This window comes from Castor canadensis, chromosome 5 (assembly GCF_047511655.1).
Source record: "Castor canadensis chromosome 5, mCasCan1.hap1v2, whole genome shotgun sequence".
In the NCBI taxonomy this organism is placed as follows: Eukaryota; Metazoa; Chordata; class Mammalia; order Rodentia; family Castoridae; genus Castor; species Castor canadensis.
The window spans coordinates 167,163,445-167,189,776 of NC_133390.1; the positions used below are offsets into that span (position 1 = coordinate 167,163,445).

General features: G+C 46.7%; 1 protein-coding gene and 1 pseudogene across 2 annotated transcripts in view; one reads left to right on the top strand and one right to left on the bottom strand.

Moving 5' to 3' along the window:
- Positions 1 to 26,332, bottom strand: part of Rims4 (regulating synaptic membrane exocytosis 4) — a 58,236-nt gene that overhangs the window by 16,436 nt on the left and 15,468 nt on the right. The window contains exon 2 of one of the 2 annotated variants that reach the window (XM_020154574.2): positions 3,220 to 3,361. In XM_020154574.2, coding sequence (XP_020010163.1) covers positions 3,220 to 3,361 — 142 coding nt within the window. The remainder of the gene's footprint in view (positions 1 to 3,219; positions 3,362 to 26,332) is intronic. The other variant, XM_020154525.2, reaches the window with a different exon arrangement.
- Positions 16,348 to 16,955, top strand: LOC109679401 (large ribosomal subunit protein uL24 pseudogene; annotated as a pseudogene).

The following is a 26,332-nucleotide window of genomic DNA, read 5'->3' on the forward strand; positions in this document are numbered from 1 at the left end:
CAGCATGGCCTCCTACCTACAGTTTTCCTCTTACCTGGAACAACAGGCATACAACACCATTCCCAGTTTGTTTTGTTGTGATGAGGTCTTGTTAACTTTTTGCTCAGGCTGGCCTCAAATTGCAATCCTCTTGGTCGCCTCCTGAGTAGCTAGGATTACAGGCATGAGCCACTGCACCTGGCTGAACATAGCATTTCCAAAGCTTCCTATACCCATCCTTTGCAGCTCTTATGACACTAGTAGTACCCTACTAGTCAGTGCCCTACTGTGGAAGTTCATGGAGGGCAGGGTCTCTACAGTGCTCATCCCAGTTGCCTGGCACACTAGAGGTGCTCGAATACATTTGTTGAAATGAAAATTCATATGGGAGCAGGCCTGAACAGGTTAAAGAAACACATATGCCTGGGGACCCAATGCATGGTTGGGTGTCCCCAGTGGTGTTAGGAGCTGTAACCTGGTAGGGCTGCTCAAGTGAGGCTGGCTCCCCTGCAAGCCCCTGCTGGGCTGGCAGAAGTTCAGGGGGTGGGGGAGAAGGGAGGACAGTCATACTCCTTTCCTTTTCAGAGCCTAGCATCTGAAAAGTACCCAAAATACCTGCAGAACAAGGAAGAGGCTAACCACATTTCAATGTCCCCGCCCCTTCCTCAAACAGGTGTTAGGCATGGTGACAGTACTTGGCTGGCCTCCACAAAGACTCATCCCCTTCCAGGAAGGCAAGATTGCCCACACAGTTGGACCTAGCATCCTCCAAACCCCTGATTCCTCCTCAACTGGACTCAACCCCCACCTCCCAAACTACCACAGCCAACATTTGCTCAGGGCTCACTTTGCAAGATGCACTTTAGACTGTATTTGGAGTAGCTCAGGATATGCTCTAGAATGCAACTGACCCCAACCAACAAAATAGCCAACTAACAGTGACTTAATTAACAACAGACAATAATAATAGTGAAAGATTCCAGTGCTTTCTGTATATTAACTCATTTACTCCTCACAACTACTCTGTCAGTGGCCTGCACTGTTACTAACCCCTTTCTGCAGACAAAGAAACTGGCCTTAGAGAGGAAATAACTTTCCCAAAGGTACATGGTAACTAAGCTGCAAAAATGAGCCACAAGCCACTGTTGTCTGACTGCTGAGCCCTGGCTTTGAACCTGTCTGTAATGTCTCTGGTCCCTTCAAGCACATTTCAGCAAATGATACCAAGAGCCCCCTGCCCAGGCCCTGTCCTTTGCAGATGTATCTCATCTCTTCCTTATGACCCTCCTATGAAGCGCCCCATGCGCAAGTCCTATAACCTCCTGAGCCTTCCCCTTTTCTTCTGTGACATAGGAACATGGCTTCAACTTGCCTACCACTGTCCACTACAGCATGCTACTTCCCCATGACCTGGTCCTACCAGCTCCCATGAGGCTAACACAATAATTACTGAACTCTCTGAAACCTAGAGAGGCCACAGATGTGCTCAAGGTCATTCAGGGAGTCAGTGGCAGAGCCAGGACTGGGACCTGAGTCTCCTGAGCCCAAGGCTCCCATCTGCCAGCAAGGCCCACTGCTCCCTAGGTGCTTAGGGTACCTTCTTCCAAGTTTGGCTGCCCTGCCAAGTGTCTCAGGTCACAGAACATGCCAGCTGCCTTCCTCTTCCTCCTCCTGTCCAACCCACTTCTCCCCCATCTGCCAGTCTCACTCGGATGTGTGTGGAACAGTAGCTCTGCCAAAGCAAGGCCATTCATGAGGCTGGAGATGCCCAGGGTGGGAGAGTCTGAGGCCAAAGGTTTTAGCCAGCAGGAGTCCCCAGCTGGCTGAGAGGCAGGACCAGAGATGAAGGGCAGCCAAAGGAAGAGGCTGAGCCCATTCCTGCCATGCCTGGCTGAGTCTGCTCACAAACAGGTCACTCAGCCAGTGCTGTCCAGTAGGACCTTCTGAAATAATGGAAATGTTCCATTTTCTGCGCCATCCCATATGGTTGCCATGAGCCATGTGTTGCTATTGAGCTCTTGAAATAAGGTATGTCAGAGGAACAGAATAATTTATCATATTTAATTTTAATTAATTTACATTTAAATAGCTATGTGCATTTTGTGACATCTGTACAGAACAGTGTACACCTTGACTTTTCCAAGCCTGAGTCTCCTCCTGAGATACAAGGATGGTGACACCCCAGGATCCCTCCCTGCCTTAGAGGATGCTGGGAGCGAGAAGTAATGTGGTATCATGGGTTCCAGATAGTACCATACTATGTGACCCAGGGCAAGTTCCTGAACTGATCTGAATGCCCCAGGCATCTGTACAATCTGGAAGTGGCTTTGGGTCCATGGGTGGGCTTTAGGGGAATCTGGGAATAAATGACTTGTTGTTAGGAGCAGATCATGTTTATATGACTAGGAGTGACTTTGTATTTGTGTCTGAGTGTTTTGTGTATGTATGGTGGGTGGGTGGGTAGGGAACCCAAAGCTTTCCCCACATTCTCTCAGGGGTTCTTAAAGATGAGAAAACCCTAGCCTGGATGAATTCTCCTGCAAGAGAGCTTCTAAAAAATGGACTTCCTGGGCTCCCTTCCCAGAGACCCTAATTTGGCAGCTCGGAAGCTGGGCCCTGCCATCTGCATTTATAACAAGCTGGGGAGGGAAATGCTGGCCAGGAGCCAGGTAGCGCGGATGTCTTATGATTTGACGTACGTGAGATGCCTTTATCAAGCCCTAGTTTATGTTTTTAAAATCCAACTGGGACTTAAGATACTAAAAAAGAGGAAACAACAATGATGATAATAAAAGCCTTCTCGACTCACTTCTTTGTTATTTACCAACACTGTATGTAAACAGCATGCACGTGCCAAATGCTATCTTGTGCTCTTTATGAACAGTAACCCAGGACTACAGGATTATCAATGCTGAATCCTCAGAACACCTGCATGTGAATGGTGCTCTCATCTCCATTTTACAGAAAGTGTGGCTCAAGGTCACAACCTGCCTGGAGGTGGCAGAGCTGGGGACTGAGTGCAGGCCATTGGGAACCAGAGCCTGAATTCCAAGCCTATTCCCTCAGAGCTGTGCCTCACTGCCTTCCTACTGAAAATGGGCATGTCCCTGGAGCCCTGAGCCAGCACTCCACCAGCTTGGGGACCCAAGGTTCCTAGGGCATTTTCTCAGTTCCTACTTGCCCCCACTGAGAAGTCAGCAAGCCGGGAGGATGGTGAGCAGGTGTGGACCCCACACTCACTTGCCCTCTGAGCCGTAGCTGTTCATGCTGTCCTCGATAGACTCATGGCTGGCCTGGCGCAGGGTCCGGCTGGGCATCTCTACAGCCAGGCCTGTCTCCGTGCTCCTCTGGATGGCCCCCTTCAGCCTCCGACTGTCTCCTGCTGGGCAAAGGCCAAGAGAGATGGGGAGAAACATGGGGGTGGGAAGGACAGAGATAAGTCATTTGGTTAGCATTTCAGCAGCTGGTAGTGGCCCAGCTTCAGCCCTCAAATGCATCCCATTGACCTCACCTGCACCCACCTTCCTGGGGCAGCCCTGCTCTGTGCACCAATCCAGCTCACAGCGCTACCTGAGCTGGATTCATTTACAGGTACATTCCCCTCTGGAGGTCATCTCCCCCTGCAACCTTTTCTAATCATTTCTTCCTCTTCAGCTACTATTTATTGAGCACCTACTATGTGTCATACTCTCCTCTGTCAGGTGCTCTGCCTAGGTGCAGACCAAGACTTCTCAATATCAGCATGACTGACTATGGGTGCCACACTCCTCTGCTGTGGGCACTGCCCTGTGAACTGTGGAACTTCTACATACCTGGCCTCTCCCTGCTAGATGCTAGTAGCACCCCAGGCCAGATATGGCAACTAAAAATGGCTGTAGACATTCCAAATATCCTCTTGGAGGCAAAAATCACCCTCAACTGATGACCACTTTTTTAGACCACTGGCTCTGAAGCCAGACGGCCAGGGTTCAATCCTGCGTATCTTTCTCACTGGCTGTGAGACTTTGGGCGAATTACTCAGGTTCTCTGTGTCTCAGCTATCAAATGGGACCACAGCAAGGTTATTATGAGGAATTGGGCTGATGTTTAGTGTTTCCTCCAGTTGTCGCTGTCTTTCCCCAACAGCACTTCACTCTGCCTCCATTCTGTGATCAAACACCATCTTATTCAAGACCTTTCCTGACCATTCCCAGTTCCTCCAAAACAGCAGCCCTCCCTCACTCCCTGCCACCCTGCTTTGGGTGCACTGCTACAGTGCATTATACATTGCTGGCTTACTATGGACCAGCTTCCTCCATGGTGTTCCAGGGGACATGGGACTGTTTGCCGTAGAAAGCCTCTGCACAAAAGGCAGGGTCTAGCTCATTGCAGGTGCTCTGTTAATGCCTGCTCGATGAACCAATGTCGCCAAGAGCCATCTTTATCCTCAGAGCCACCATGAGGCAGAGATTATTATTCTCCTCACTCAGTGCTGAAGATGAGGGCATACAGAGGTCAGGTATTGGTCCACATCCAGTAAGGTAGGGAGGAAGCCAGGGTATGCCCCAGAGAGTTTCCCTCGGACTCACAGCAAGCTTTATTATCCTATCTGCCCCACAGGAACTGGGAGTAGGATAGATTCTTAGTAGGATCTTTCTTTCCTAGGGTCCCACAAAGTCTGGGATGGGCTGACACGCCTCAAGGGCTTGATCAGTGTTTGCTGACTGACCTTCTGCCCCAAGGAGAAGCAGCCACTCTCAAGCCCCATCCTCCTGCTCCTGCCAGGTGGCCAAGACATCCCCCACTGGCCTTCTTCTGGCTTGACAGTATCACCATCCTCCCCAATTCCAAGTCAACATGCACACACATGCTCGCCTATAAAGATTCCAAAGCTGTGTGAGTTCACCAGAATGGGTGCCCACATTTGTCTGTCTTCGACATATGTACCTGTTATATAGATACACGGACACCTACCTACTCAGAAAAACACAGCAACACACACAGGAATATACATTCAATGACACCAAGTGTGTTAACATAGATCTGAGTGTCTATCTGGGTGTTTTCATGGGTCTCTATCTCCCTGTGTGTTTCTGACGCTCATGGGTACATGTGTACCTGTACGCATGGGAGACACACTTACAGATGCACATCCATAGGAAGTCTATGCCCATCCACTGGAGAAACAACTCCTCTGTGCACTTCTGTATGTGTGTGAGACCTGGTGTTTTTGAATACATGTGTTGTGGTGGGGGGAGTCCTCCTGTCTATTTCCACAACATTTTCCCCCATTAGTTCTTTCCCTATCTTGCATCTGCAGCCACCACCATCCCTGTTACTGTTCTGTGCTCCCCTGGGAATAGCAGGTACAGAGACAGAGAAAGCCACGGAAACACATCATAGGTACAGGGATAAACACCCTCCCCCATACTGGGGTTTCAGACTCATGACTGGGCACCTACAGGCGGGATGCATCTGACCTCCTTACTGAGCCTTATTCTGAGCCCCATACCCTAGCCCCACCCACCAGGGCTGAAAAGTCTCTCCCGGAAAAGGGAGGAGCAATGTCTGACAAAGGCTCAGTTCACAGAGGGCTGAGTAGGAGACTGAGGTGCACTTCACATCTGTGGCATCCTGTTGCCCTCAACAAACTTCATCCCCAGGCTCCTGAGCCTCCTAACAGCCCTGGATAAGCATATAAGGGAGCTCGGCTCTGCAGGAGGACCACCCAGGTAGAGACCATGGTGGCCAGACAGCACCTACCCTATGGAGCTGTGGAGAGGGACAAATGACAGGATGTTGGCCACAGTGCCTAGCACACAGTAGGTGCTACACAGAAGTAGCCACAGCCACTACCTTCTAATGCTCCCCAAACTTGTCCTTACCAGCTGTCATGCTGACACCCTCACACCCATGCCACCTTCCCCAACCTGGAGGTTCTGGCTGTACCCAACCACACCAAGAGCACTCCCCATCAACCAGCCCTTCTGTCAGTCATCTCTTGCTGACTCAGTCATAGGACCCAAAGTGACTGTCCGAATGTTTTGCAGCTCTCTGCCCCATAACCCATCCATCCCAACATGATCTTTCTCTACCTGGCTGGAAGATGTGTTCTCTGTGTTTTGCTCTTCCTCACTTCCAAATTTCTCCCATCTCAAATCTTTCCTTGCTCCTTGGCCCTTTCTCCTCCGAAAGGAAGGGGCCTTCTGGTAGTGAAGCTGAACCATCATCCGTCCATCACCTGTCCTCACTCCCCTCACCATGACCTCCTCCACTGTTGTCCTTTCTGGGCCTCTCCATCTCCATCTTCACTCCAACTCCTCCTCAAGGTTCTGCTTTTTTCCTATCACCACCTTCCACTAACAGACTGCCTTAGGGAGCAGCCTCTGGCTACCACTTCACCAACCACCCACTTACCTCTTGCAATTGGCTCCCAGCCCCCTGCTCACACAGCTTCCCAAGCCCGTCCCCAGGGGCTGCTCTTGACCAGCACAAAGGCCTTATCTCAGCCCCTACCCTGAAGCCTGGCCCTCTGCCTCTTCACACATTTATATGGAGGCCTTTCCACATGTTACACACACATTTAAAGTGCTGGTCTCTGCTGGTACCACGCATGTGTGAGATAGGAATGAACAGGCTCACTTCTGGTCTACAGGGGCCCAGACTCTCAGTTGACCTGCTGTGGCGAGTAGTGTGATGCTCCACCCAGATTCCCTCTTCACTTCTGTGAGCCCCCTCCCAGGTCAGCAAGCCCGTACCTGGTACCGACTGCTGAGTCTTCCTTTGTGCTACTGAGTGTACCTGGCCACCACAGAGGTGGAGTTAGAGCATCTGAGAATGTGTAAACCCTACCCTGCCACTGCTCTGACCCTTAATGAAAGACTTAACTGAAAGAGAAAAAGGAAGCTCAACTCAGGTCAGAATGACTCTGAGGCATACACAGGCTCCAGAGCAGCACTGAGGAAGGGGCTGGGCCACCCTCCATGGATCCGCTGGTGGTCACACCCTTGTCCGTGTCCTCTCCTTCTTGTCTCGCTCCTTGGGTCTGCTCTGGGGAAACCTTACATAAGGTGTCCCAAGATTCGAACCTGAAAACTATTCGCACAGATGGTGCCAGCATTGCAAGAGAACCCCCACCATCCACGGTGAAGAGTCAGTTCATGATGGTCACAGAGCAGAGGAGGGCATGTTCTCTATGTATGGTTAAGAGGGACAAACAACAGGCTACTTCATGCACGGTTATCATGAGACACCATTGTGGGCACTTGGAGTTTGAGTCCTATAAACTTTAGGTACCAATAGTGAGACTGCCCACAAGCAGATGAGCACACTTTGTGCTCACAAGTGTGTTAAGTGCTTGGCAGAACAAGTGCACAATATAATGACAACATTCATTGGGTGCCAACAGGGATAGAGACTAACTTAGGCTACTCATTATTTCATCCTTTGAACCAAGTTGCTCCCTTCTTCTTTAACATTCTTGACAGTGAATTCTGTTGAGTCTCCTCCTGCCCACGGAGACATTGCCTTTGTCCTTGCCTGCCCCAGCCCTTGCCCCCACATTAGGCTCTCGCCATGCAGTCCTTGGGCTCTCTCATTCTCTCTCTCTCTGCTCCCCTTTGATGACTTCATTCTCCCCCACAATCTCAGAATCAGCCTATGCAAATGAATCCTGCAACTGTCTGTAGCCCTTAACTCTGACCACAGCCATACTTCACTGCATTCTGGACATCACTACTGAATGAGCAGAAGGCTCCATGGATTCAACCTGGCCCAAACTAGACCCACCACTGGCCCTAATTCCCACAGTCAGCTTCACACAAGACTCAGAACCTCCCAGGATCGCCCAGCTTTTTCCTCTTTCATCAGATGTCAAGTCTTATGAAGTCTTTGCCCTTAATACCTCTCAGACCTTGTATGTCTCCCTTCTTGTCCATTTTCAGTCAGACACCCCTGCTACCTCAAGCTTACACCATTTCAATAGCCTCCAAACTGCTCTCCCTGCTTCCAACGCACCCACCCACAAGCTGTTAACAGACTAAACCACGACTTCAGACCATGGCATTCTACGCCACTAATTCATTCTACACAGGCAGTCATACAAGCACACAAAGCCATGCACAAAGGGCTTTCCCACAGTAGTCACACCAATGAAATGTTGGAATTAACTGTTTATTGATACAGGACCAGTTACCTAAATAACAAGTCATCAGAATAAAATATTGTGTAACTGTCGAAAAGAAGCATTTACATTTACAGTGACATGGAATGACTCCCTCAACATACTGACAAGTTATAAAAGCAGGCTGCAGGGCAGTATGTAAAACATGTGCCATTTCTGTAAAGCTATAGATAGCTCTGTGTGTGTGCATGTGGAGGGAGGAGAGAGAGAGAGAATGAACTTTATATTTATGTATATGCACAGAAAAACCTGAAAGGAAATGAACCAAACTGCTAATGGTGAATAACTGACTGCAGGGAGAAAGACTATTCGAGGAGGTACGTGGGAGATCATTTCTTGTGACTTCGTAATCTAAGTGTAAGATACATACAGAAGAGCTCACAAACCTTAAGTGTACTGCTTGACAAATTTCTACAAGCTAAACACGCTCAGGTAACCAGCACGTGGGTAAGAAATAGCATTATCAGGGTCCTGAGAACCCCTTGGACCCCATCTTTCATCACTAACTTGTTTACAAGGGTAGCCACCATGTTTCTGTAATGTCAGCTGTTCGTTTTCCCTGGCTTTGAATGTTTAGAGGGGCTAGTTTCTCCTGATCACTACCACATCACTTGAGACTCATGTATATTGTTGGTAGTACAGACTGTTTATTATCGGTGTCATATGCCAACCTACTGTTTGACTATCCACAACTTATCTATCCATTGCTCTGGTGACAGCTTTGGCTTCTTTTTCATTAATTTAGAACTATGAGGAGTAATGCTACTCTGGTTGTTTTAGTGCAAGGTTTTTGATGAACATCTGTACCTATGTCTTACAGAAATATACCTTGAGTAGCATTGCTGGGTCATGGAGTAGGTATTTGTTTAGTTTTACCTGACTGTTAAACAGCTGTGCTGATTTATATTTCAACGAGCACACTGGGAAAGATATTTTATTTCTCTTTTGTATGCTCCAATGTCATACGACTTTTTTTTTTTTTTACAATTAAATGTATTAGTTCTATAATATAAATGAAAATAAAACACAAATTCATAAATCATGCCAGAATCTTATTTGAAACTTTAGGATGGCTTTTCACCACCTGCCAAATTAGGTTTAATCTGATTGAGCCCAGAACTGGAGATTCTCACTCTCTGATTCCTTCCCCACATCCCCTGGCCTGGCTGCACAGCTCAGTGCTCCATGTTTATCCTCAGCAGCTTCTCAATCCTGGTTCTCTTTCCTTTCCTTTATTCCTCATCTAAATTCTACTCAATCTCCAGAGTTTAATTACAAACAATTCCATAATTTATCAAGCACTTTCTATATATTTCACCAACTTCTTAGGTCTGCTATGAGCATTAAATAAAACAGGTCATGTAACTATGTAATAACAGTTCATCCTCCAGGACATCTTAGGAGGGTGGTGGCACTCAGCAAATGTGGCTGTTACCATTGTGCCACACGCTGTGCAAAGGATTTTGCATAGGCATTATCTCACTAACTTCTCAAAACGAACCATGAGTTAGTGACTACCCCGCTTTACAGAGGAAGAAAATGAAAACCAAGAAGGTCAGGTATCTTTTCCAAGGACACACAGATTCATGGCACAACTGTATTCCAAACTCAGGGCCTCATGCTTGCTAGGAAAGTGCTCTGCTAGAGTTACACCACCGACACAGCCAGTCCTCTTAACTCTGTGTTTACATTCCTCATTTGCTTCCATTCAGCACCTAGGACAGCGCTCACGAGGCCCATCCCACTAACCCTGTGTTTAATTGAATTAGCTTTAAGGCTGTGTCCCCAAGAAAAATCCAAATTCTCCAGTAAAGAAAATAAGTAAATCTTATTCAGTTGTTTATATTTGAATGTGAATGTGGTTAATGTACCTTTTTCTAAAGGCAAGTGTTCACAAGGAGCAGGATAATAAAATGATAATGATAAGTTACAAAAGCAGATATGATTATTTTTAGCATTTACCCTGTACTGAGCAGTATTAGGCATGTAAGTCAACCCCACCATAACTCAGGCTCAGAGAAGATGAGCAACGAATCCAGGTTCACACCAGACAAGACAGAGTGGGAGTTAACACCCAGGTCTGTGTGGAAACAGAGCTTATATACACCCGTACCCACTAGAGACACCATGAACATGCTGACGAGGAGAGGAAGGCGCAAACAAATTCAATAATTTCCCACTTCAGCTTTTTAGTAAAGATGAGCATTATCAGCTTTTTTTTTTCTAGACAGGAGCCTGAAGTTGAGAGAGATTATGTGACTTCAGACCCTAAGTTCCTAACTAAGTTCCTGACCAGTGTCTAATCCCCTCTCTGTGGTGCCCAAGTCTAGCCTCTGAAGCTGTCCCCAACACGAGAGCTCCAGTGACTGGGTTATTTTACATCAGGAAGACAGAAGCACCAAGGACCCTGGCACACTACTTCCTCTTCCCTACAGCAACTGCCCTTCTTGTCCCTCCGAAATAAATACCCTGGAAGTGGCTGCCTCCTCTTCCTCCACAGTCCACCTTTCCCTGGCCTAGTTATTTCCAGAGACTTCATTCTCTATGCTTCCCTTGCCCAGGCCTGGAAATCCACCTGAAAATTGAGGACTGGAACCATATGTAATACTCAGCCTCCAAAGCCACTATGTTACCTCTAGCTGTCACTCCAAGGGCAGCCCAAGGAAGCACAAAGCCTGACCACTTCTGTAAGAGCTCTCACCTTCCTCCTCTCCCTACAGTTACCAGAATCTGCTTTCCTCAGAAAAGATCCTTTTGGAGAGCACTTCCAGACTAACGCCTTCCCTGTATACAGTGCCACTAAAGCCCCAGGAGGAGCAGGTGTCATTGACCACATTGGTGTAAGAATTCAGGTCTCCTGACCGACAACCTCTCTGTTCTCTTCAGTTAACAGCCATTCACCGATACTCCTGTAGTGTCTTTGGGAGACAGTAGAGCTGACTGACCCAAAGACTGGACCATGGAGTCTGACTGCCTGAGCTGGGAATGTGACCCTAATTACTTTGTTAGCTGTGTGAGTTTGAGTACAGCTAACAGTTTCATCTCATCTCAATTTCTCCCTCAGCAAGTGTGGTGACTATAATCCTAGCTACTCAGGAGGCATAAACAGGAGGATTGTGAGTTCAAGGCCAGCTGGACTATATAGCAAGACTCAAAGAAACGAAAAATAAATAAATGGAAAGGCTGGGGATATGGCTCAAATGGCAGAGTGCTTGCCTAGTATGTATGAAGCCCTGGGTTTGATCCCCAGCACTGCAAAAACCCTTCAAAATACCTATTAGTTTCTTCCTCTATGCCAGTGGTGTCCCCAGCACCAAAGCTCTCCTTCCTGTGGCCTTAATGAGCTTTTTAAACCCCATGCCTGTAATCCCAGCTAATTGGAAGGTAGAGATTGGACAATCAAGGTTTTAGGCCACTCCAGGCACAAAGCTGGTGAGACCCTACCTCAATGAATAAGCTGGGCATAGTGGTACTCACCTGTGGTCCCAGGTACAGAGAAAGCTATAGTTAGAGGAGGATCAGACAAAACACTACATGAAATATAACTAAAACAAAAAAGGGCTGGAGGCATGGCTCAAGTCATAGAGCTCCTGCCTAGCAAGCAAGAGGTTCTGAGTTCAGTCTCCAGTACTCATAATAAATAAAGAAATAACTAAATAAAATCAATAAACCTCAATCCTGAACACATCATCTCTTTGATTAAAAACCTGTGATGGCTGGGTGGAAGATTGGAAAGATAGCAATTCAAAGTTAGCCTGAGCAAAAAAGTTCTCCAACCCCATCTCAACCAATAAAAGCAAGCATGGTGCCATGTGCCTATCATACCAGCTATGTGGGAAGCACAAATAGGATTGTGAGCCAAGTGCCAGCAGCTCATACGTGTAATCGCAGCTACTCAGGAGGCAGAGATCAGGAGGATTGTGGTTCCAAGCCAGCCCTGGGCAAATAGTTCATGAGCTCCTCTCTTGAAAAAAACCATCACACACACACTGGCTGAGTGGCTCAAGCAGTAAGAGTACGTGCCTATCAAGTGCAAGGCCCTGAGTTCAAACCCCAGTGCTGCCAAAAGAAAAAAAAAAGGAGGATGAGGTCCACACTGGCCCAGGCATAAATGAAAGTTCCCACTCAAAAAATACCTAAACCAAAAAAGGGTTGGGGCATACTTCAAGTGGTAGAGCGCCTGCCTAGCAAGCACAGGCCTTGTGTTCAAAATCCCCAAAACACCTCCCAAAACAAAAAGCAACCCATCTCCAATGGCACCCACTGCTTGCAGAATTAATTCCAAAGGCCTCAACATTCTGCCCTTCTGACCTGGTCCCAATTTGCAAGTTCAGCCTTGCGTTGTTTTGTTTTCCCTGCCTCCCTGTCCCCCACTGTGCTCTATATTCTATTTATGTTTTTCTTTTTCCTTTTTCTATTTATATTGAATAATTCCAAACATTCCATGTCACTAGTCACATTCCAAATTTCTTACCCAGCATTCTGCACACAGAAGTCTCAGTGCCTTCTTTTCCTCTGGAAAAGATGTTTCAAAACAACTGCTTGTTGAATTGTAACACACAGAAAAGTGTACAACTATATAGTGAACAGGTGTTAAGTGCTCAGCTTGATGAAGGTTACACAATGCAGTCATCTACAGAACCATAGCCCCTCGTGCCCACTTCCAGCTACTTCCCCTCCGACAGCAGCAATACCCTTACTCCTAAGAGCAGACTGTGTGGCCTACTTGTACTCCTGATCGACAGACTCACTTAGTGCGCATTTCTTAGTGCCCAGGGTCTGGCTCCTTTCACTCAGCAGTATGTTTGTTAGGTTCATCCCATTGATTGTTTCCTTGTAGTTCATTTGCTCTCATGGCTATATTGCACTACACCGCACGAACACAACCAAACAATTTTCACCCATTCTCTTGTCAGTGAGCATTTGGGCAATCTCCATATGGAGATATTACAAATGGCTCTGCCAAAAACATTCTTGGTTTTGGTGTCTTTTGGTGACCATTTGTGCGGTGTTCTTCTGGGCATGAAACTAGGAGTAGAAATGCTGGATTGACGCGTGATGGTGGCTCATGCCTGCAATCCTAGCTACTCAGGAGGCAGAAATCAGGAGGATCTTGGTTCGAAGCCAGCCTGGGGAATTAGTTCACCAGACCCTATCTTGAAAAACCCATCACAGCTAGCGAAGTGGCTCAAGTGGTAGAGTGCCTGCCTGACAAGTGTGAGGCCCCTGAGTTCAAACCCCACTACCGCCAAAAGAAAAAAAAAAAGCCTTCGAAAAACCCATCACAAAAATGGGCTGGTGGAGTGGCTTAAGGTGTTGGGCCTGAGTTCAAACCCCAGTACAGCAAGAAAGAAAGAAAGAAAAAAGAAATGCTGTATCACAGAATATACATTTAGAATGTTTCTTTTGTTGTTGTTGGTGGTGGTGGTGGTGGTGGTATTGGTGTTTGACCTCGGGGCCTCGCACTTACTGAGCAGTGGGTGCTCTACCACTTGAACCATACCCCAAGCCCTTTTAAGCTTTACTTATTTCTCAAATAGGGCCTTGCATTATTTTCCCAGGGCCAGCCTTGGACTATGATCCTTCTATCTACACCTCCCACAGAGTTCAGATGACAAGTGCACACCACCACAACCAGCTTGTTTTTTGGGATGGAGTCGTACTAACCTTTTGCTTGGACTGGCCTTGAATAGCTGTCCTCTGCTCTCCACCTCCTGAGTAACTGGAATTACAGGTGTAAGTCCAGTGCCCAGCTGGAATGCTTCTTAAAGGGTTAAAGCATGGTGTAGGCTGGAAAGCTTTACACAGTAGATTTCCTTCAATGAACAGGAAACAGTTTAGGAAGAAGGATGGTGGAAAGACTGTGGATTTACTGTCCACTTGGCTCAATTTGTAGTCTCCAAATGTAAGATTTGTTAAGTGAATGTACAGAGAGTAGTCAGCATCCAGAGCAGGAGAGGAAGGAGTAAAAAATGGTCTGGAACACAGCTGGTATTCAATAAATGCTAGTTATTATCATTAACCTCTTTATAACCAATGGTCAACTGCTCACCAACATCAGCTCTAATAAATTATCATTATTCCATTCATTCTAAGACAAGGTTTTTCAACATCGTCAAGATCAAGGTGCAAATGACAACAAATGTCAAGTCACAGTTAAATTCTGACGTGTTTCGGCTCTCTTGGTACTGTGTACAGTAAGCGGCCTACAGTACCAGGTCACAGCTTTACTCAGCAGCCCCAGCCCCAGCACCAGCTGCAGGAACTGTCTGTGGTGCTGACGGGGTGCAGCAGCCCGGGCCTGCCTGGGGCAGAGGTGGAGCTCACAAGCAGGGGAGATGTCAGAACAAGGAGGCATCTTCAGTGATTTTAAACCACAATCCCAGCAGCTTGCTAATTCCTGAAACTCTGCCCTCAAAGAATCATCCACATAAAGGCAGGAACTGCCACTAGGTTCAACCAGAGCCTGTGAGAGGTGTTGGCTCCCTTCACTCAATCTTCAGCCTCCAGTGAAGGTTAAGTCTTGTCCACTTCCCCAAGGGAAAGTTGAAACTCAAGTTTCCATTCACCCAAACAGGAGCACAATCTTGGTGTAATGCAGACCTGGGTATAACTTTTATCCTTTAAGCTGGGGATGGTGTGAATACCCACCCAGAAACCCTTCCAAGAGGATTTGAAGGGCCAGGATTTGGTGGCTCACACCTGTAATCCTAGCTACTCGAGGCAAAAATCAGCAAGATTACAATTCGAAGCCAGCCCAGGCAAATAGTTCAAAAGACCCTATCCCGCAAAAACTCTTTACAAAAACGGGCTGGTGGAGTGGCTTTAGGTGTAGGCCTTGAGTTCAAGCCCCAGAAAAAAAAGGAGGGGGGAACTTGAAGAAGGAAAAAGGAGAGCTCATAATGACAGAGAGGAGATGTGTGGAAACAAGAGAGGCAAAGGGCACACGGTAAGGATTTGAGAGCACTAGGGACGGAGAGGGATGGTTCTGAGAGGATCAACCAGGTAACGTATATGAATGTGCTTTGCAACTCTTAAAGGGTTCTGCCCCTAGAAGGAAACACAATTTTCATTTATCCAATGAAATATATACTTATTGGGTTCATTTTGGTGCCACACTTTTCTTAGTGCTGGGGATTAGAGTAAAAAAGTCTTCATCCTTAAGGAGCTTAAAGGTAGTGGAGGGAGAGGGAAAATGAAACAGATAAGTCATTTTCATTCATTCAACAAACTCTTTACTAATCACCTATTCAATGCAGAGTCTCTGCTGGAGACTCATAACACAGATGAATTAAACCCGGACTTTGCTGAAACTCTCGGTCTACCAGAAAAAAAAGACAAGAAAAGGGGCAGTTATAACACAAGGTGTTGTAATTATAATGTAGTATAGTATAAGGGCAGAGATATATGCAGGTATCATGGGAACCTGGGAGAAGGATAATAATCCAGCACTGCAGGGAGAGGCACGGTCTGAGTTGTAGGTAGAGTTGTGTCAATGGCGAATTATATACTTAATTGCAAATAAAATGATATTTCATTGTACATACAAGTGTTACCTCTGGCACAACTGCAGGCTTGTTGACAAAAGGAAAATGTGTAGAAGGCAAAAATGTGGAACCAACATGTAAATGAAGGCTGAAAAGTTCTGGATGTAGAGTAAGTGCATTTGGGGTAACAGGGATGGAGGGTGTCCTGTTTCTAGCACAGGTTGTCAGGGGAAAGTCACTCACTCCACTCCAGCCAACACAGAAAGACTTTCTAGAGAAGGGGCAATTCAGCAATCATGGGAAGGAAGACCCCACTGGAAGTTTTTCATCAATGGTTACCTTTCCCAAGGAAGCCATTCCCACTAGCACTTTGGGCAAACTGACACACTCTGGAAGAAGTGGGGTTGCAGGCAAAAGGTACAGTCTATGTTCCCATCTGGCACTGGGAAGCTTCACAATACACACAGCAGTCAAGACTTCCAGGATTTGCCCCAAACCTATACTATGAGCTTGACGTCATGCACATACCAGGTGTTCCATCTACACTGAATTACTCATCATTCACCAAACACAGCCCACATACTTCCATCTTAAGAGCACAGGCTATGGAGTCAGCATAACTGGATTTGAGAGTTAAAGCAGCCCTCTACCACTTTCCAGGCAAACTAAAGAAAGTTACTGCTCTTCCCTTTTGTGGCCATTGCTGGAGCAGCAGCCAGAATGAAGTTCAATCTGTTTGTGACTTCTGACTGAAGCAAGAACCGTAAAAGGCATTTCAATGCACCACTCCACATTCGCTGGCAGATTATGTCTTCCCCTCCTTCCAAAGAGCTGAGACAGGAGTTCAATGTTCGATCCACGCCCATCTGAAAGGATGATGATGTTCACGTCATGCAAGGGCCCTGCAAAGGTCAACAGACTGGCAAAGTCGTCCAGGTTTACCGGAAGAAATATGTTATCTACATTGAGTGGGTACAGTGGGAAAGGCTAGTAGCACAACTGTCCACGTGGGCATTCGCCCCAGCAAGGTGGTTATCACCAGGCTAAAACTGGACAAAGACCGAAAAAAGATCCTGGAATTGAAAGCCAAATCTCGCCAAGTTGGAAAAGAAATATAAGGAAGAAACAATTGAGAAGATGCAAGAATAGAGTAGTCTTTCAACTTACATTAAAAACTGCCTAAGTGAAAAAAAAAGTTACTGAACCTATCAATTTGCTTGTAAACTAGAAATAATCATGGAAGCCATCGCACATTGTCATAAGGATTCAATGTATTAGTCATTTTTCACTAGGTTATGCTGAGTAACAAAAGACCCCTCCCCCAATTTCAGTGGCTTCCAGAACAAAGGTTTAGTTCTTGCTTACATTAATCATCCTTTATGAGTTAGCAGTGGTTTGGTAGCATCAATTCTTCCGGAATCCAGGGTGAAGGAGAAAGTCCTATCTGGGGCATGTTGCTTTTATGGCAGAGGGGAAACGAATCACAGAACAATGAAGAGTTCTTTCAGCGTTGTACTTTTCTCTATGTTTTAAAAATGTATTAAAAGGAAAGAAATCCCAAAGTATAAGGGGTTGGAGGGCTCCCTCCCCAGCACACATGCTGGAAAAAGAACTCATCCAGTCACTAAATGATTCCTGCTGGCCCAGCAGTCATTGTAAAACAAATTATCTCATGTCCCAGGTGGAGCTGAATTCAATGATGTAACATGTGTAGTGCCTATCATGATGAAACAAGAGAAACCAAGTAAATTATAGCCACTATTATCAACTCTGAGAAACACAGTAGTGTCTCCATTTCCCAGAAAGTCTCAGAAAATGGAGGCTCTGAGAACTCAAGCAGTTTGCCAAAGGTCCCACAGCAAGTAAAGTGATGGAGGCAGGAGGCAAAACAAGTCTCATCCATCAGAGCTGAATACAAATGTCCACAGCAGCATCAGCCATATGATCAACATGCAGAAACAGCCCAGATGTCCATCAACAAATGAGGGATAAACAAACTGTCAGTCAGGTGCTGGTGGCTCACACCTGTCATCCTAGCTACTCAGGAAGCAGAGATCAGGAGGATTTCGGTTCAAAGCCAGCCCACACAAATAGTTCACAAGACCCTATCTCAAAAAAACCCATTACAAAAAAGGGCTAGAGTGGCTCAAGATGTAGGCCCTGAGTTCAAACTCCAGCACCACAAAAAAAAAAAACCAAAAACACCAAAACAACAGCAACAACAACAACAAAAAAACTGGTATACACACACAAGGCAGTGATGTTCAGCCACCAAAAGGAATGAAGTACACACTATAACACAGATAAACATTGACAACATCACGAAGTGAAAGAAACTCATCACAAAAAAAATTCAATAATTATATTTATGTGAAATATTCAGCATAGGCAAATCTACAGATAGAAAACAGATTACTGGAGTGGATCCCAAGGCAGGAATGAGAGGGAATGGAAAGTGACTGTTACTGGGAACAGTTTCTTTTGGGGTGACAAAAATGTTCTATAATTGGTTGTGATGATGACTGTACAATCCTGGATGTATGAAAACCCCTAGAACTATATACTTTATACACAGGTGAAATGTATTATGGTATGTGAATTAGATCTCCAATAAGCTTATTGATAGACAGATAGATAGATTACCCGTGCTGGGGATGGGACCCAGGGCTTTGTGCATGCTAGGCAAGCACTCTCTCACTGAGCGACAGTCTCAGCCCAGGCCTGGCTCTTAACTCCTATTCTACAAAGATTCCCAGAGGGTCACAGAGCCAGCAGTGTGAGGCTAGGGAAGGACTCTTCGAGGGGAGGAGAGGGAAGGGCAGGCTCCAGCTGAGCTGAAGTCTACTGCAAAAGCAGGATAAGGTCTGAGCTGTGCAGTTTGGACTCTACACATGTCATCTTCAGAACACACATGTGCACTTATAACCCACAAAGACCCATGGATGAAAACATGTCATGGGTACATGGAGAATGGAGATGCAGTACAGATGGAGGGACTGAAAGTGATCATCTCCTTCCTCCCAACCCCACTAGGGGAAGCCCTCTGTCTATGCTGCAGGTTCACCATTACCACTTTCCTCACTTAACACATGGCCAGCTTCCTTCAGAGCCTACCAGATTCTGGAGAACAGCCGGGATCAGTTGAGACCAATTGGAACCACCTGTCATCAACGCATAGCCCAAATCCACCTTAGGTGCTATGGTCAGTATCACAGGTGGCTAGCAGTGCTGACCCTGAGCTACACATTCCCTGTAGCTCCTGCTCAACTCATTCTCAACCCAAGACCAGTCCCTCTGTTCAAGACAGCAGTTCACCAGATGCCCACTAAGGCTTCCCAAAGAGAAACTCCTGCATACCAGCTCAATGCATGCTGGGGTCTCTTACTCCTTGTATAGGAAATGCTACCTTTTATCTTTAAATAGTTGACACAGTACCTCCCTTGATTTGGCCTTAGTAGAGCTGCAGAGCAGCAGGGCACTTTCTTGTCTCTGTTTCTTTTCACTCTCACATGAGGGCAGGGACCAGTCCTACCTCATAAGACTTATGCAGGTGCCTGGCAATCAGCAGGTTCTCCACACAGAAATCATAGCTGGATGAATTCCAGCACTGTGCCTCTCAATGTTAATGTGCAAATGAATCACCCAGAGATCTTGTAAAATGCAAAGTGTGATTCTGCAGGCCCTGGGTGGAACCTAATAGCCTGCCTTTCCTAACAACTCCCAGGTTAAGGCCAAGGCAGCTGATCTGTGACCTACATTCCAAGTAGCAAGACTCACTCTCTTTTCTGATTTCATCACTTTTCTTGATCATGCAATGAGCCTCTTGAGAGCTGATGAAAGCAATTCACTCCTCCCTTAGAAAAGAACCTGCCAGCACATACGGTATGTTGCAGAAAATTTGGGGGCTTGCAATCCATGGGTTAAAAGCCATTTTCTGCATACAGAAACCTTACTTCTGGTAGAAAAGAGGATGCAATAGGGGACAGAGTGAAGAAAGCCTCAATGAGGACTTAACACTCCTGGGTCAGGTCCCAGCTCCACTACTGACTTCCTGTGCCACATCAGACATGTTTTTGCCCCTCTCTGAGCCTCAGTTCCCCTGCCCCCATGTATTAGATTAGGGATAACAAATATGCTCTCTGTCCCTCTCTCTCCCTCCCTAACTGTGGTAGCTGTTGCCTGAAATATCCTATGTTAAGAATTCTTACACTGTGTCTGGACTTGGCAGAAAAGGGTGTCTTGATTGATTGGTGATGTCTGCCAAGGTCCCAGGTCTGGAGGCTGATGGGGCTTCCTGCCAGATGTCTGCCTACCCCAGAGAACCCTTCCAGCTGTAACATCCATAGCTCTTTTAAAGTTATGCCAGATGGGGGAAAGAGGTATGTACTTGTCCTTAAAGGGGCAGGGGGGGCTGTCTTTAAGCTGCTGCCTTCTCAAAACCATGGCCCTGCAGCCCCCTTTGAGAAGAAGTAACAGAATCCCTGCTCAGTGCAGAGAAGGACAGTGAGTCCTTGCACTCCCATCCTTGGCTATTTTTAATTCCAAGGACAGAGACTCAGGCAGAAGCTGAAATATAGAAGGGCCACCCAGCCTCCCAAGGGAGAGAAAGCCATAACCCTCCCATCGTTCCCAGGTTGCTTCATGGTTGGCCAAGCGAGGGGCTAGGCAAACTGTCAAGGGACAGAAGCATCCTCATCCCCCCATGTGACCTCCCATGGCTTTGTCCCATGCTTCCCCAGGCAGGGCCAGTTTCCCCTCCCTGGTAAACCAATGGACCCTTCTACTGGCCCTGACCCACCCACATCCTGCTTTGTTCTTTCATGTGCTGGGTTCATATGCTGGCCCTTGTCCTAGTGCTGAGAACAAAGCACTGAGCACAACAGATGAGGTCCTTGCCCTGAACCCTTTCACTCTGAGATGGAAGTCAGATGGTAAACAGGACAGCCTCACAAGTCAGCAGATACAGATGTGGGAAAGGCTCAGAAGAGAACCATACTATGGTCACTGCCAGGCCTATGAGTCTTCCAAGAACAGAAATGTTATTTACCTTTCTATCCCAAGAACCTAAGGCCCATCCTGGCACAGGGAAGGGTTTACTGAAATACTACATAGCAGACATCTGTGGAGCTTAAGAACCCACAGGGGTCTTCCTACCACAGATGAGATGAGATTCATTCACTCGTGAGGGATTTTTTGAATACTTTTTATATGTCAACTACCATTCCAGGCCCTGGAATTCACACAGGGGGCAAAGGAAAGAAAAACCAAACAGCCCTCCTAAAGCTCTATTCTGGGGGAGGTAAGCAAACATCAAAAACAACAAATAAATAACAAGAGAACGGATGTTAGATGGCCATGAGCGACGGCAGGAGTTTCTCTCATAGAGGGGTCAGGTAAGCCTCACCACTATATGCTGGTAAAGAGCAGAAGGAGGTAATGAAATAAACCTCAGATGTCTAAGGGGAAAGTTTCTGACACAGGGGTTAGGAATATAAAGACCGTTGGCAGTTTTATGTCTGAAATGTTCCATGAACAAGTTGGCCAGAGTGGCTGGCACAGAGCGAGAAGGGGATATGGTACAAAATAAGGTTCAGACTTTGGGAGACAGACCCTCCTAGCACCAGTCCTCATGACGGTGGTGACAATGACAATGATGATGATAACAGCTGGTGTTCACTGGGCACACGTGCCAGGTGCTATACCACACAGTTAACATGCAGCATTACTTAATCCCAACAATTCACAAAACATCCTGCATTATCCGCATCTCACAGATGGGGAGGCTGAAGTTCAACAGACCTATGTAGCTTGACGGTGGCAGGCTCAGACAGGGCTTCTGGCAGCCTGGGGCCAGAGTTTATTGTCGCCCTGGTCACACCCAGGCCTGCTGCACATGTGTCAGGTTTCAGAGTTCTTAAACCTTTTGGATTTCCTTGAAAATCTGTTGAGAGCTGGTTTTCTCTAGAAAAAAAAAAATTCTGGTTTTTCTCAGAAAAAATAACAGGTGCACAATGATACAACTTGTATATAATTACATGAGATTCACAGTTAAGAACTCCATCTTTGAAAAGAAGCATTTTATGAACCTGACTTGACAAGAGTTTTCCAAAGAGGCAAGAGGAGAACATGACATCATTATAGATGCCACCTACAACTACTCTTGTGATAATGAGGAATGAAGCACCCGGAAAACTATCTCATTTAAACCTCATTTAACTTTGAGAAGTGATTGTTACTATGCTCAATTTATAAATGAGGAAACTGAGGCCCAGAGCAGTTTAGCGACTTGCCCAAGATCTCAGAGTTGGGATTTGGCAGAACTGAAATTTTCCCCAGATCTAGCTGACTACAGACCAGTCTCTATTCTAAATGACAACCTTCATCTTCCCAGGAGAAAAGAAAGTTCTTGAGGTCTCACAGCTCTGTACGTGCAGAGCTGGATCCACAGCTTTTCTGCCCAGTACAGTGGTCACCAGTCACACCTGACCACTTACTTTAATTAAACTTTTAAAGTTAAGAATTCGGTCCTCAGTCATACCAGCCACATTTCAAACGCTGAAGAGCCACACGTGCTAGCAGCTACTGTTTTGCATGTGTACATGTGAACATCCCCACCATGGAAGAAATTTCTGTTGGACAGTGCTGGTCTCGAACACGGTCTTGTGACTCCCACCCTTAGTTTTTCCACTGTCAGGGGCTAATAGAAATTAGATTCACCTGGTAAACGAAGGCGTGGCATAAAGAGGAGACACAGAGAGACCAAGGTTGTGCCAGAGAAAGAAGAGAGCTCAGAGAAGGGCTCACAGGAAGACAGTTTAAGTCAACATCTTGTACAGGACAAAAGACACAGGAACCATTCACTTGAGACTCACATCACCAGCAACGCACATGTATGTCTCACGATAGGGACCCTCTTTAGCTACATCTTTTTCCATTTCCTTACTGATGACTCTACCAGGGGACAGTGACTTTCATCCCGTGGAGAGAGCTGACCAAATAGCCAGCTCCCCTAAGAGAAAGAACATACTGGCTGACACTCCTTTTCACTTTCTTAGGATGGGAAAGCAAGGAATAGAGGCATTCCACAGCCAACAAGAGCCAGCCTTGAGGTGAGAAATCTGGTGGGGCCTGGAGTTGGGCAAAGGCAGTAACTCAGGGTGGAAAGGGCACTGAGGACAGTGGACTGGGTATTGGCTACACCTGCAGCTGTCAGAGCAGATCTGAGACTCAGACCACACTCAGGCTGCAGCCTAACCAAGAGAGCTAGCTGAATAGCCAGATTGCACATCTCTCTGAGGACCACTTTTGCCAGCTTAGTGGGTTTTAGAAACTCCCCAACCTCTCTGACCTTTATCTTCTAATCAGTAAAATGTTACTACCCACCCCACCAATATCATGAAGATCAAACAAGACTAACAATGCCTGTGATTTAGTGAGAACTTTCTCATGATGCATCAAACAATGAGTAGGGCTGGGCATACATGAAGCACTCAATAAAAAACTCTTGAATTTTGAATTTACCATGCAAACATCTTTCATTAGAGCAATAATAAGTTACTGTGAAGTGACTGTCCTGGGCCCATTTCACACATGTCCCTTAATCTTTCCAGTTTTCTGAGAGATTATCTTTCCTTCCTCCATGAGAACACAGAGGACTCAGAGAGATTAGATCATTCGTTTAAAGACACAACTCATGGGGTAAGAAAAAAAGGTGGGGATGGGTGGGGTTTTAACCCAGGTCTGTCTGAACTGAAAATCTATGCATCCTTTGCCTCCCAAATTAAATGAGTATTCTGTGGACAGCAGAGGTGTGCACAAATGTCACTAGGACTGTTAGGACTAATGGAGAAGGTGACTCTCAGCTCAAGGGAAGGACTTCCTGCAGCCCAGTGCCTACTGATGGAAGGAGGAGTCCGAGAAGCTATAAGCTCCCTTCCCTGTCCTGAGAAGCAGCCAAGGGAGACAAAGCCCCCATTCAGCAGGGGATGCAAACAGGTCCCAGATGGAAACCAGATCAACACATTGAATCCCAAATATGGCTGAGTATCAGCACCACTGGGGAGCATGTGAGGCGATGGATTTCCAGGCTCCACAGAGGTTTGGAAACTGACTGGTCTGGTTCCAGATGGAAGAGCAAGTGGAGAATCATGGACCAGTGAAAGGCTGAGTGCCCTCCTCATCCAGGATCACTGGACTCCAGAAGCTTTCGGAACCACTAAAGGAACCCAAGACCTGTTCTCAAGTGCCATGTGGTCTCTCTAATAATAGCGAAGACTCGCTTTTGACTGTGCCAAGCATGGCACCCTGGACCCACAGGCTCCTTCTTCTAGGCCGCCTCCTCCCCAGGCTTCTTTTTCCTTTTTACCATTGCCAGGGCTTCTCCAGCAAGCCTTATCTGGTTGATTCCCAGAGCCAGGGATCCCTCTTCAAGTGTCCACAGTGAAGAAGATTCTCACCTGCAGACATGTGTGCATGTGCCCACCCCGTACCGCAGCAGGCTGAGCCAGGGATAGTGTCTCACTCAGCCTGTGTGCCCAGTCCCAAGAGCCTGGTCCATGTAGGCACTCAGATACTACTCGTGGAGAGGCCCCTGCTCTGCTCTGTACAGGATGGACAGGGGAGGCAGCAAGGAATGCAGCTACTGCAGGAAGGAAGTAATCCAGGTCACCAGGTTGGGAGGAGACGGAACCTACAAACGCTCCTGCCACTGTGCAGAAGAGGCTTGGGCTATTTATAGCTCACAAGCCTTCTGCTTCTTGCATTGAAATGCAGGGCCAGGCATGGAATAAAATCCTGGAGAGGGCTTTAAGTTTTAAATGTTATTTATTTATTTTACAAGAGCAGGAGACGGAAAGCAGGGGCGAAATGAACTGTGGCTATCAGGGCAAGCTGTCTGTGCTGTCCCTGGGTCTCCTGGCCAAGTCTACAGAGTACAGACAAATCACATGCAGCTCCAGTTCTCGACCTGATCCTAGAAATCAGTGTCCCTGTGGAGACCAGCTTGTGAAGGTCCTTTTAAGGTGATTTTTTTGTAAATTGGTAGCTTCAGTTTACAAAATAGCATCACAGCATCACCCTGCCTGCTTTGGTTTAGACATGTGTTCCTGCATACGTGCATGTACACACACACATGTGCACACACACACACATTCTAGAACCAGCCCCAGTGGTAAAATATTCTACTTCTAGACTATTGCATTAGAGTTGTTTTTATTTTCTTGTGCACTTTCTCTGCATTTTCCCCAAATTTCCATCATGGCTACACACAGTATAGACTGAGGATGTAAGACCAAGGAAACCAGCACTGCTATTTATTTGCTGGCTGTATGGCCTTGGAGAGTTACTAAATTTCCTTATCTGAACAACAGGAACAACAACAGCACCTTCCCCAGGGGTCAGCTCCGGGACTAAGCCACGTAACACACATGAAATCTTAGCACGGCATCTGGAGTATGTATCCTGGAAATGCCAGCAAACAGAACTATAAATGTGGTAAAAGAATAATATTGTTTAAGACAGTCAAAAGTGGCTGGCATGGTGGTGCATGCCTATAATCCTAGCTACTTGGGAGGATGAGGTAGGAGAATCACAGCCCGAGGCTGTGAACTAAAAGCAAAGGCACTAGAACGTGGCTCAAGTGGTAAAGCACTTGTCCAGCAAGCACAAGGACCTGAGTTCAATCCCTAGTACAAGTTTCCCCCCCAAAAAAAAGGTTAAAATGGTAAATGGTAACTCTGCCACTTCTGGGAATGAAAGGCAATTTAGGCAGGGACTGGATCACAGCCTGGGGTGCTCAGAGGCTGAGTTCCAACCCAACATGCCCAAGAATATACAAATGACTCACTTTTCCCTCTCCCTCCCAGTTTTCTGACCTTGAGATGGAAGGTGGGGTGGATATTAAGTCCCACCCCTCTCAGTAGAGGCCCAGGTCTGAGAATGACGATGTAACTGTCTCTGAGAAGGGACTGGCCCTGACCATCCTCCTCCCTCTTTCCCGACCCCACTTCCTCCTTGTAGCTACTTCTTAATGTACTTATTTAGCCTGCCCCCAGATGACATAAATAATGCACCTAGTTTGCAGGAGGCTTCTCTCTGACCCCACAAGACCTCCAGTGACCTGGGGCACCTTTCAGCCTGGTAAACAGCTTCTCCAGAACCATGGCAATACTTGGCAGCCCTTAATAGAGCACCTGTTACCTGCTCTGCCTGTCTTTGTCCCCCCTGAGGGAGGTTCTGGTCCAGCACACTGAAGCAGGGGCCAGGAAGCATTTGTTCACTGCAGAAAGAATGCTTTCAAAAATGATGAAGGGCGGGGCAGAGCAGTGCTTGGGCTAACAGACTCAAAAGCCAGGCAAGTCTGATTTGAACTTACTATTGAATAGCCCTGGGCCAAAGCTAGGCCTGTCCTCTCCAAGCCTCAACTTGCTCATCTGTGCAATGGCATGACACCCATACTACCCTCATAGCCTCATACGTAAATGGAATAATCCAGGTAAAGTGCGCAGAGCACTTGGCAAATATGAAACACAATAAACCTTCCTACAGTGATGAGAACGACTATTTACATGGAAAATGGTTTGATGATCAGCACTTTCCCTTTGGGTCATACCAATGGCTCCACTCTGTTTCAGGTCTGAGGTACTATGAACTCTGTGGCAGGCTGCACCCTGAACAAAGGTGACCAGTGTGGACAGGCAGAAACATA